Source organism: Coregonus lavaretus (genome assembly GCF_964263955.1).
Source record: "Coregonus lavaretus genome assembly, contig: HAP1_SCAFFOLD_724, whole genome shotgun sequence".
NCBI classification, from domain to species: Eukaryota; Metazoa; Chordata; class Actinopteri; order Salmoniformes; family Salmonidae; genus Coregonus; species Coregonus lavaretus.
The window spans coordinates 3,157-16,448 of NW_028162782.1; the positions used below are offsets into that span (position 1 = coordinate 3,157).

Sequence of the window (13,292 nt, forward strand, 5' to 3'; positions counted from 1 at the left end):
TTTGTTGTTTTCATAATCCATAGGCTAATCCTTTTCTCCATTTTCATTGTCCTAAAACAATATTAAACTAACACAACATTCCCGTGTGTGTGTGTGTGTGTGTGTGTGTGTGTGTGTGTGTGTGTGTGTGTGTGTGTGTGTGTGTGTGTGTGTGTGTGTGTGTGTGTGTGTGTGTGTGTGTGTGTGTGTGTGTGTGTGTGTGTGTGTGTGTGTGTGTGTGTGTGTGTGTGCACTCCCTGGATGAGGAGATGTAATCTCATGTTTTGTCCCCAGAAACCAACAGGAGATATCAGAGTCAGAGATTCTCAGTGGTCAGTCTTCCCAGAGTCATCAAACAGACCTGGCCTCCATATTCAGTGTATGTGGTCCTGTTATGTACATTTGTTTTTGTTTACCTCAAGTAAAGTTGATCTGTCAATCATTCATTAATGTGTTAATGAGAAAGCATTTAGTCTCTTGCTTAACTGATTTACTTGATTTATTTCAGTTGCTTGAAGAGAATATTATGACATTTGTGAAGAACGAGCTGAAGATGTTCAAGAGGATTCTTAGTCCAGAACTCCCAGAAGGCTTTGAGAGTCAGAAGCAGGATAAGGAAGTGGTGGATGCTGAAGATGAGAAGCAGGAGAGCAGTGCCAGAGAGGGGGCTCTGAAGATCACACAGAAGGAGCTTGCTGACACACTGGAGAAAAGTAAGAGCTGTCTGCCTCATGTTGAATGCTGTTTTAGAACATTTAAAAGCTGTAGCTAAAGTACAGCTAAAGTAGTTGTGTAACTCAATGATATTGTAGCAGCCTTTACGCAACACCTAGTGACCTCATCAAGTAGCAGCAGGGATGTGTTGTGGTATTTAAATTAGTTAGAGAGAGAGAGAGAGAGAGAGAGAGAGAGAGAGAGAGAGAGAGAGAGAGAGAGAGAGAGAGAGAGAGAGAGAGAGAGAGAGAGAGAGAGAGAGAGAGAGAGAGAGAGAGAGAGAGAGAGAGAGAGAGAGAGAGAGAGAGAGAGAGAGAGAGAGAGAATACCACCAATAATGATATAAATCAGTCACACCAGTATGTAATGCATTATGAGAACATTTACAGATTTATACAGTCAGTTAAGAGAATAAAGTATTATAATTTAAAATGTTATAACAGTCCTAGAATACTGTAGGCGTTAAAACATATGTAATATTAATATCCTCTGTGTTATTTCTAGATTCAGATGAGCTTGCTGTGATTTGCCAACGTGAACTCAAATCTAATCTAAAGAAGAAGTTTCAATGTGTATTTGAGGGGATCGCTAAACAAGGACACCCAACACTTCTCAATAAGATCTACACAGAGCTCTACATCACAGAGGGTGGAAAAGGAGAGGTCAATAATGAACATGAGCTGAGACAGATTGAGACAACAACCAGGAAACAAGCAAGACCAGAGACTGCAATCAAATGTAACGACATCTTCAAACCCTTAACTGGACAAGACAAACTTATCAGAACTGTGCTGACAAAGGGAGTCGCTGGCATTGGAAAAACAGTCTCTGTGCAGAAGTTCATTCTGGACTGGGCTGAAGGAAAAGCAAATCAGGATGTCCAATTTGTATTTTCATTCCCTTTTCGGGAGCTGAATTTGATGAACAGGGAAAAAAACACTTTGATTGAACTTCTCAATCACTTCTCAAAGGAAACCAAAGAATCAAGAATCTCCAACTACGACAAGTACAAAGTTCTGTTCATCTTTGATGGTCTGGATGAGTGCCGACTGCCCCTAGACTTCCTGAAGAACAAGATCTGTTGTGACGTCACAGAGTCAACCTCAGTGGATGTTCTGCTGACAAATCTCATCAAGGGAAATCTGCTTCCCTCTGCTCTCCTCTGGATAACTACCCGACCTGCAGCAGCCAATAAGATCCCTTCAGTGTGTGTTGACCAGGTGACAGAGGTACGAGGGTTCAATGACCCACAGAAGGAGGAGTACTTCAGGAAGAGATTCAGTGATGAGGACCTGGCCAGCAGAATCATCTCACACATAAAGACATCAAGGAGCCTCCACATCATGTGCCACATTCCAGTCTTCTGTTGGATTTCTGCAATAGTCCTTGAACACATGTTGAGTACAGACCAGAGAGAAGAGATGCCCAAGACTCTGACTGAGATGTTCATACACCTTGTGGTGTTTCATACCAAACAGAAGAATGAAAAATATCTTTGGAACGAAGAGACAGGTCCACACTGGAATAAAGAGAGCATTCTGTCACTGGGAAAACTGGCTTTTCAACAGCTTGTTGAGGGCAATCTGATTTTCTATAAAAAAGACCTGAAAAGGGCTGGCATTGATGTCACTGAAGCCTCAGTGTACTCAGGATTGTGCACACAGCTCTTTAAAGAGGAATGTGTGCTGTACCAGGACAAGGTCTACTGCTTCGTGCATCTGAGCATTCAGGAGTTTCTGGCTGCTGTATATGTGTTCCTCTCATTCATCAACAACAATGAGAATCTAATGGCCGAACCTCAATCAACCAGGAACTTTTTTGCACTGTTCAGAGACAAGCCTGAAGTTACTTTGTACAAGATTGCTGTGGATAAAGCCTTACAAAGTGAGACAGGAAACCTGGACCTTTTCCTCCGCTTCCTTCTGGGCCTCTCACTGGAGTCCAATCAGAAGTACTTACGAGGTCTACTGACAAAGACAAGAAGCAGCTCACAGAGCCATGAAGAAACAGTCAAGTACATCAAGGAGAAGATCAGGGAGAATCCCTCTCCAGAGAGGTGCATCAATCTGTTCCACTGTCTGAATGAACTGAATGACCATTCTCTAGTGGAGGAGATCCAAAGCTACCTGAGATCAGGAAGTCTCTCAGAAGAAGAACTGTCACCTGCACAGTGGTCAGCTCTGGTCTTTGTGTTGCTGACTTCAGAAAAGGAGCTGGATGTGTTTGACCTGAAGAAATACTCCAGATCAGAGGAAGGTCTTCTGTGGCTGCTGCCAGTGGTCAAAGCCTCCAGAGCTGCTCTGTGAGTACATAAAATGACATTTAAGTACTAATCATCAGGAAGAAATATTCAGTTTAGAGAAATATATGTATTATTGAAAAACATATTGAATCAATGCATTGATGTTCACATTAGTATAACAATATGACCATACAATTCTAGGAGATGGAAGATGAATCTATATGTTGTTTAAGAGAATAAACCAAATGCATCTGCCATTGTCCTTCTACACTACTGGTGTTAAATTAACAGTGTGTTTGTGAAATCATGACGATCTCTCTGTCAGGCTGTCAGGCTGTGGAGTCACAGAGGAAGGCTGTGCTTCTCTCATCTCAGCTCTGAAGTCAAACCCCTCACACCTGAGAGAGCTGGATCTGAGTAACAATGACCTGAAGGATTCAGGAGTGAAGCTGCTCTCTGCTGGACTGGGGAATCCCCACTGTAAACTGGAGACTCTGAGGTCAGTATTCCTGTATCACTCAATGACCACACACACACTGGACACACTCTGGACACACACACACACACACACACTGGACACACACACACACACACACAAACACACTGGACACACATACACACACACACACCCACACACACACTGGACACACCCCCACTGGACACACCCCCACTGGACACACACACTGGACACACACACACACATACTGGGCACACACACACAAAAACACAATGGACACACACTGGACACACACACACACACACACACACACACACACACACACACACACTGGACACACACACACACACACACACAAAAACACAAAAACACAATGGACACACACACACTGGACACACACACACACACACACACACACACACACACACACACAAAAACACAATGGACACACACACACTGGACACACACACACACACACACACACACACACACACACTGGACACACACACACACACACACACACACACACTGGACACACACACACACACACACAAAAACACAATGGACACACACACACTGGACACACACACACACACACACACACACACACTGGACACACACACACACACACACACACTGGACACACACACTGGACACACACACACACACACACACACACACACTGGACACACACACACACACACACACACTGGACACACACACACACACACACACACACACACACACACACACACTGGACACACACACACACACACACACACACACACACACACAAAAACACAATGGACACACACACACTGGACACACTCTGGACACACACACACACACACACACTGGACACACACACACACACACACAAACACACTGGACACACACACACACACACACACACACCCACACACACACTGGACACACCCCCACTGGACACACACACTGGACACACACACACACATACTGGGCACACACACACAAAAACACAATGGACACACACTGGACACACACACACACACACACACACACACACACACACACACACACTGGACACACACACACACACACACAAAAACACAAAAACACAATGGACACACACACACACTGGACACACACACACACACACACACACACAAAAACACAATGGACACACACACACTGGACACACACACACACACACACACACACACACACACTGGACACACACACACACACACACACACACACACACACACACTGGACACACACACACACACACACACAAAAACACAATGGACACACACACACTGGACACACACACACACACACACACACACACACACACTGGACACACACACACACACACACTGGACACACACACTGGACACACACACACACACACACACACACTGGACACACACACACACACACACACTGGACACACACACACACACACACACACACACACACACACTGGACACACACACACACACACACACACACAAAAACACAATGGACACACACACACTGGACACACACACACACACACACACACACACACACACACAAAAACACAATGGACACACACACACTGGACACACACACACACACACACACCCCCACTGGACACCCCCCCACTGGACACCCCCCCACTGGATACCCCCCCACTGGACACCCCCCCACTGGACACCCCCCCCCCCCCCACTGGACACACACACCCCTACACTGGACACCCCCCCACTGGACACCCCCACCCCCACCCCCCCACTGGACACACAATGATTAATTTAGAAACATGTTATCTACTGTTAATAATGATACATTCATTCATTTATATACAGTACCAGTCAAAAGTTTGGACACACCTACTCATTCAAGGGCTTTTCTTTATTTTTACTATTTTCTACATTGTAAAATAATAGTGAAGACATTAAAACTATGAAATAACACATATGGAATCATGTAGTAACCAAAAAAGTGTTAAACAAATAAAATATAGAATTAGCCACCCTGTGCCTTGATGACAGCCTTGCACACTCTTGGCATTCTCTCAACCAGCTTCACCTGGAATGCTTTTCCAACAGTCTTGAAGGAGTTCCCACATATGCTGAGCACTTGTTGGCTGCTTTTCCTTCCCTCTGCTGTCCAACTCATCCCAAACCATCTCAATTGGGTTGAGGTCAGGGGATTGTGGAGGCCAGGTCATCTGATGCAGCACTCAATCCCTCTCCTTCTTGGTCAAATAGCCCTTACACAGCCTGGAGGTGTGTTGGCCTGGAAGTGTGTTGTCCTGTTGAAAAACAAATGATAGTCCCACTAAGCCCAAACCAGATGGGATGGCGTATCACTGCAGAATGCTGTGGTAGCCATGCTGGATAAGTGTGCCTTGAATTCTAAATAAATCACAAACAGTGTCACCAGCAAAGCACCCCCACACCATAACACCCCCTCCTCCATGCTTTACGGTGGGAACTACACATGTCGAGATCATCCGTTCACCCACACTGCTTCTCACAAAGACACGGCGGTTGGAACCAAAAATCGCCCATTTGGACTCCAGACCAAAGGACAAATGTCCACCTGTGTAATGTCCATTGCTCGGTCCAAGCAGGTCTCTTCTTATTATTGGTGTCCTTTAGTAGTGATTTCTTTGCAGCAATTCGACCATGAAGGCCTGATTCACACAGTCTCCTCTGAACAGTTGATGTTGAGATGTGTCTGTGACTTGAACTTTGTGATGCATTTATTTGGGCTGCAATTTCTGAGGCTGGTAACTCTAATGAACTTATCCTCTGCAGCAGAGGTAACTCTGGGTCTTCCATTCCTGTGGCGGTCCTCATGAGAGCCAGTTTCATCATAGCGCTTGATGTTTTTTGCGACTGCACTTGAAGAAATGTTCGAAGTTCTTGAAATGTTCCGTATTGACTGGCCGTCATGTCTTAAAGTTATGATGGACTGTCGTTTCTCTTTGCCTATTTGAGCTGTTCTTGCCATAATATGGACTTGGTCTTTTACCAAATAGGGCCATCTTCTTTATACCCCCCTACCTTGTCACAACACAACTGATTGGCTCAAACACATTAAGAAGGAAATAAATTCCACAAATTAACTTTTAAGAAGGCCCACCAGTTAATTGAAATGCATTCCAGGTGACTACCTCATGAAGCTGGTTGAGAGAATGCCAAGAGTGTGCAAAGCTGTCATCAAGGCAAAGGGTGGCTATTTGAAGAATCTCAAATATAAAATAGATTTGGATTAATTTAACACTTTTTTGGTTACTACATGATTCCATATGTGTTATTTCATAGTTTTGATGTCTTCACTATTATTCTACAATGTAAAAAATAGTAAAAATAAAGAAAAACCCTTGAATGTGTAGGTGTGTCCAAACTTCTGACTGGTACTGTATATATACTGTCACGAACTCTGATGCGGATGTGTTGCGAATCAATAGCAGGACACAGGAGCTCAGTTAATCCAGACTTTACTAGAAAATCCAAAAATCATAACACAGGTCAAACAACCCGGAGGCGAAACATACGCCACAGTGGGTAAAACACTCCCAAACCGAACTGCGCACGAACAATAGTGCGACGGTAAAACAAAGAGAGTCTAGCAAACAGCACTGCACCAAACGACAGGAAAACAATTACACACAACACATGACAAACAAATGGAACAATATATAGGGTACATAATCACACTAACAGGGAACAGGTGCACAACAACTAGACAAAACCAAACGAACATCGAAAACATCCAATGGTGGCAGCTAGTACTCCGGGGACGACGACCGCCGAAACCTGCCCGAACAAGGAGGAGGAGCAGCCTCGGCCGAAACCGTGACATATACATATATATGAATAGATATGGCAGGTTTCAGGACTCTGATGTATCTGAAATTGTTGAAAGAATATATTTTCACACCAAAGAATAGCAGTGTGATTTTTAATATGATTTTACTTTTGCAGGCTGTCAGGCTGTCTAGTCACAGAGGAAGGCTGTGCTTCTCTGGTCTCAGCTCTGAAGTCAAACCCCTCACACCTGAGAGAGCTGGATCTGAGTAGCAATGACCTGAAGGATTCAGGAGTGAAGCTGCTCTCTGCTGGACTGGGGAATCCCCACTGTAAACTGGAGACTCTGAGGTCAGTATTCCTGTAGTTGGTCAACAAGTGATAACTGTTCACCAGATCCACATGTGTTTACCAGGCACACATAGTCCACACCATATGTGTTTGGACAGTGAAGTTTACAGTTTTACATTTGGCGCTATGCTCCAGCATTTTGGATTTGAGATAGAATGTTTCATATTAGGCAACAGTATATAATGTCACCTATTATTTGAGGATATTTTCATACATATCTGTGTTACTGTTTAGAAATGAAAGCACTTTATGTGTCTAGTTCTCCCATTTGAAAAAGTCGTAATAATTTGGACATATTCACTTATATTGTATTAAAGTAGTCATAAGTTTAGTATTTGGTCCCATATTCCTTACCTGCAGTGATTACATCAAGCTTGTGATTCTACAAGGGCATATTCCTAGGGCAGAACAGCCTGAAGCAAATTTATGCACACACCTGCAGCCAATGGGAGCACAGGTGCCCCTATAAGAAGGGACCCGTTCCCTCAATCTACCTCCCGAGATATTTATCTTCAGCGAGACTAGAGAGGGTCGGCAGGGCCTTAAGTCCTATGGGGCTCCGCTCCACTCATAGAACTGGAGCCACACTCCGGTAACTAGTCGTTCTATATCGTGGAGCTCCGCCCCATAGGGGAGCTCTGCTCCTAGTGGTTTAAGGCGGAGCGAAACGCTCCAAAATGTACTCCCTGCTGAGCCTGACACTTCCCATTAAAAAATGAAAAAAGGTCAAGCCCAGCAATGGCTGCAACCAATTCCCGCAGTACTGCAACTAAAAACCCATCCGGGCGTCACAATATACCGCGTCATCGGTTATAGACCCCCCCCCTCTAGCTCAATGGCAATGCCAATGACTAGTGGGCAGATCATCAGAATAGAAGCCATGCTAATCTGTACTAGCAGATAGCCGTGCCTCAATATTCTGTGACAACACTATCGTCCACTAATGGAATGACATAAAATGTCATTCTACATTATGTGTCCAATAGACCGCCTTACTCACTCAATGGAACCCAGAGATTAGTAGGCAGGAACAAAATATAAGTCATACTAAACTGAACATCAGATAGATGACCTCACATTCTGTTAATTCAATACATATCTCTATTATACTGACCCTGTCAGTCAAGAGACATGCCACAAGATATGCTTTTCATCCAAAGCGGACCTGATAGAGACCTGTCCATGGTCCTGCTTCTCTCTCCTCCAACTCAAGATTCTCCTTCAGCTATGCTGAGTGCAATCGAGCTTGAGAGTTAAAAAAGCCTATCCTCAACAAACATGTTTTCCTAACCAAAGCGGACCTGATTGGAACCTGCCCATGGTCCTGCTTTGTCCTCTCCTCCTAGCTCAAAATCGCCTTTCAGCTCTGCTGAATGCCGACCAAGCTAAAGAGTCAGAAAACATGTCTATCCATAATATATTCTTCTAATAAAAGCGGACCCTATGAACATGGTCACAGTCCTGCTTCCCTTCTCTGTTTTGCTCAAGATCTCCCTTCAGCCACGCTGAGTACAGATCAAGCCAAAGAGTTAGAAGACATATCTAATAGATAGAACAGAATATATCTTCCTAACAAAAGCGGACCTGATTGACATACATGTCACAGTCCTGCTTTCCCTCTCTGTCCTGCTCAAGATCTTCCTTCAGCCACGCTGAGTACAGATCGAGCCAAAGAGTTAGAAGACATATCTAACAGATAGAAACGGATAAAAGGAGACGGCGTCGACCATGACGCTGCTCTACAAATATCCTCTACCTCTGTTCCTCTGAAGAGGGCAGTAGAAGCTGCTACTCCACGAGTGGAGTGCGCTCTAATACCCTGAGGCGGTTGTCGCCCCGCCACCTCGAACGCCGTCTCAATACCTTCACAAAGCCAATGAAACAGACGCTGTTTTGAAAGTGGTCTACCTAATGCAGCCGCACCGTGACACACAAACAGCTGAGGCGATGACCTAACCGCTGCTGTGCGCTCAACGTAACACGCCAAAGCGCGTACTGGGCACAGACAATGAAGCTTTTCCTCACTCCTCTCCCCATGGGGAGGGGGATAAAAAGCCCACAATTCCACGATCTGTGATCTATATGCACTGTTAATAACCTTCGCCACAAATGCCGGGTTAGGACGTAACACCGCTCTGCTCAGATCGCCATTGATGGCAAGGCAGTCGGGTCTCGTTGACAGTGCACACAAATCACTGACCCGCTTAGCGGTAGTCAAGGCGAGCAACAGCGCCGTCTTGATAGACAGCATCTTGAGGGGTATTTGATTCAATGGCTCGAACGGCGACTTACATAGCGCTTCGAGAACCAAAGCCAAATCCCACTGGGGCAGCGTAGCTCTAGGCATTGTCCTAAGCCGTCGCGTCCCCAATAAGAAACGTTTCACTAATGGGTGACTGAACACGTTTTTTCCGTTAAACCCTTCATGACCAGCTGAAATTGCCGCTGCAAACACTCGAATGGTGGAGGGCGATTTCTGCTTATCAAACATAGACTGCAGGAATGAGAGCACACTCTCTACCTGACAACTCATGGGGTCTACATCCTGTGTGTCACACCATCGTGAAAAAACGTTCCATCTGCTGGTATACATCCTAGAAGTGGAACTGGCTCGTGCGCCTTGTATGGTTCTGATCACTGCATCAGATAACCCACGACGCTTCAACCTGTCCCATTCAGGAACCAAGCCCTCAGTGGTTGGCCGATTATGGGCCACTGCCCTATCGAGCCTCCCGCCTGGGTCAACGCGTCTCGTCGATGTGGAATTGGCCAAGGTGGCGCAATCAACATCTGACTCATCTCCGCAAACCACGGAGCCCCCGGGCGATCGGGCGCTATCAGTATCACTGACAGCTCCTCTGACCTCACCCTGGCTAGCAGTGGGAGAATGCAAGACAGCGGAGGGAATGCATACAGGAGAACTTTCGGCCACGGGTGGTGCGCAAATGCGTCTCTTCCCAGTGGTGGCTTGTCCTGTTCCCTCAGAGAGAACCATAGGGGACACTGCGCGTTCACGCGTGACGCGAACAGGTCCACCTCGGCTCTCCCGAATTGTTCCCAAATTCGGAGAACAATGTCCGGGTGCAGACACCACTTGTCGTCTCGAGGACCCCCTCTTGACATGAGGTATGCCCCTACGTTCAAGTAGCCCGGAATGTGTGCTGCTCTCAACGAGCGAAGGTGCTTGTGAGCCCACAGCCACAATTCCTCTGCCGCCCGATGGAGGGCAGGAGACCTGACCCCTCCCTGGCGATTTATGTGGGCTACTGTGGTCCGGTTGTCTGACCAGACCAGCACATCGCGACCCCGAAGGGTAGGCGCGAAGTGGGTCAGAACCAGTCGAACCGTTTCCAACTCCAGGAGGTTGATGTGACGACCTGATTGAGGCCATGCACCTCCTATCGCTTGAGACTGACATGTCCCTCCCCATCCAGTCAGAGAGGCATCTGTAAACACTGGAATGTAGGATGACACCTTGCCCATCGGGACTCCGTGCGTGAGAACGCTCGAGTTCCTCCAATAGTCCAGGTCTGCTCTTAGCGAGAGAGGAACCACCACCAACCGATGACGTTGACGCACTGGGTCTAGTCTTAGTTGGGCGAACCACCGCTGTGTTCTGCGCATGTGCAGAAGTCCCAGCGGGACCACAGAGTGGGCTGACGACATGAGACCCAAAAGTGACATGATCGATAGCGCCGTTACTGTGTGATTCGGACGACACTTCCTCAGGGCTAGCAACAATGCTGCCCTTCGAGGGTCCGATATTCGAGCCCTCATCAATACAGTGTCTAGCTGTAGTCCCAGGTAGACAATCTGATGACTGGGCCAGGGTGCGCTCTTTTTCCAATTCACAGCGAACCCCAGACGCGTGAGATGAATCACTGTCTGTGTCGTGTGAGTGAACGCCAGCTCTGTTGACGGGGCGAGAACCAGCAGGTCGTCTAGGTAGGCTAATAGCCTTATCCCTTGACGACGCAGCGGCTCCAATGCCGCCTCCACACATTTGGAAAACGTTCGAGGTGCCCGAATGGCATCCTCGTGAACTCGTACGCCACCCCTTGAAAGGCGAACCGCAGAAACTTCCTGTGACGCGATTGTATCGGCACATGGAAGTACGCGTCCTTTAGGTCTATGCTTGTACAAAAATCCCCTTTCTGGACACATTCCAGTAGACGTTTTGTCGTCAGCATTCGGAAGGGCCGTTTGGTTATGCTCTCATTGAGAATGCGTAAATCCAAAATCGGCCTCACTCCCCCCGTCTTTTTGGGCACTAGGAAATAAGGCGAATACAGCCCTTTGTTCCTTTGCTCTCGGGGAACTACTGTGACCGCCTCCTTCGCCAAAAGTTCCGTAATCTCTGACATCAGAGCGGCTACTTTGTCCGGCGTTTTCATCACCGTCTCCACCACTCCCCTGAACGGGGGTGGGGTCCGATGGAATTGGAGGGCATAACCCTTAAGCAACGTCTGTTCTAGCCAGCGTGAGAGGGTACAGCTTCGTTGCCACTGCCAGCAATGCAGAGAAAGCGGAATCAGGATTCATTTAGTAATGTTTACAAACATGTTATCTACTCACTTAGACAGAAAATTACTCCAGTCATCATCCACCATTCAGTTACTATCGGGCAAAACATAACCCAAAACACAACCAAAACAAACTGCAAATGCAACCAACGAGTTTACAACCAAATACTCAACTTTTGACTACTTTAGTACACTATAAGTGAATTGGTCAGAATACTTATGACTTCTTCAAATGGGGGGACTAGATACATAAAGTGCTTTTATTTTTCTAAACGGTGAAACAGATATGTATTAAAATACCTTTAAATTAAAGGTGACATTATATACTGTCACCTCATATGAAACATATGATCTGAAATCCAAAATGCTGGAGTATAGAGCCATATTTAAAATGTTATCTTCACTGTCAAAATAGATATGGTGTGGACTGTATACTCAATACAATCTAAATCTAATACCTCACTGTCTGTCTTTTGACTGATACTGCTTTTTAAACTGCTCTGGTCAGTCTACTCAAATATTTGTAATATGCATTTTTCTCTCTACAAGCAATACTTTGATCATTTGTCATTGTTAATAATGATACATTCATTTATGAATATATATGGCAGGTTTCAGGACACTGATGTATCAGAATATGTTGAAAAAATATACTGCCACTATTTTCACCACCAAAGAATAGCAGTGTGGTTTTAATATGATTTGACTCTTTACAGGCTGTCAGGCTGTCTAGTCACAGAGGAAGGCTGTGCTTCTCTGGTCTCAGCTCTGAAGTCAAACCCCTCACACCTGAGAGAGCTGGATCTGAGTAACAATGACCTGAAGGATTCAGGAGTGAAGCTGCTCTCTGCTGGACTGGGGAATCTCCACTGTAAACTGGAGACTCTGAGGTCAGTATTCCTGTAGTTGGTCAACAAGTGATAACTGTTCACCAGATCCACATGTGTTTACCAGGCACACATAGTCCACACCATATGTGTTTGGACAGTGAAGTTTACAGTTTTACATTTGGTGCTATGCTCCAGCATTTTGGATTTGAGATAGAATGTTTCATATTAGGCAACAGTATATAATGTCACCTATTATTTGAGGATATTTTCATACATATCTGTGTTACTGTTTAGAAATGAAATCACTTTATGTATATAGTTCTCCCATTTGAAAAAGTTGTAATAATTTGGACAAATTCACTTATATTGTATTAAAGTAGTCATAAGTTTAATATTTGGTCCCATATTCCT

The 13,292-nt window shown here is 45.6% G+C and overlaps 1 protein-coding gene and 1 long non-coding RNA gene across 2 annotated transcripts; both read left to right on the plus strand.

Annotated features, from left to right (window-relative positions):
* Positions 1 to 277: 277 nt before the first annotated feature.
* LOC311118843 (NLR family CARD domain-containing protein 3-like) lies at positions 278 to 3,318 on the plus strand (the record flags this gene model as incomplete). Its single annotated transcript, XM_084193619.1, has 4 exons — positions 278 to 358; positions 488 to 692; positions 1,198 to 2,995; positions 3,261 to 3,318. Coding segments are annotated over exons 2-4 (2,043 nt in total), but the record flags the coding sequence as incomplete, so codon positions are not given.
* Positions 3,319 to 3,326: 8 nt separating this feature from the next.
* Positions 3,327 to 12,956, plus strand: LOC311118851. Its single transcript, XR_014611867.1, has 3 exons — positions 3,327 to 3,434; positions 7,355 to 7,528; positions 12,768 to 12,956. It is a non-coding gene; the product is annotated as an uncharacterized lncRNA (long non-coding RNA).
* The last annotated feature ends 336 nt before the right edge of the window (positions 12,957 to 13,292 follow it).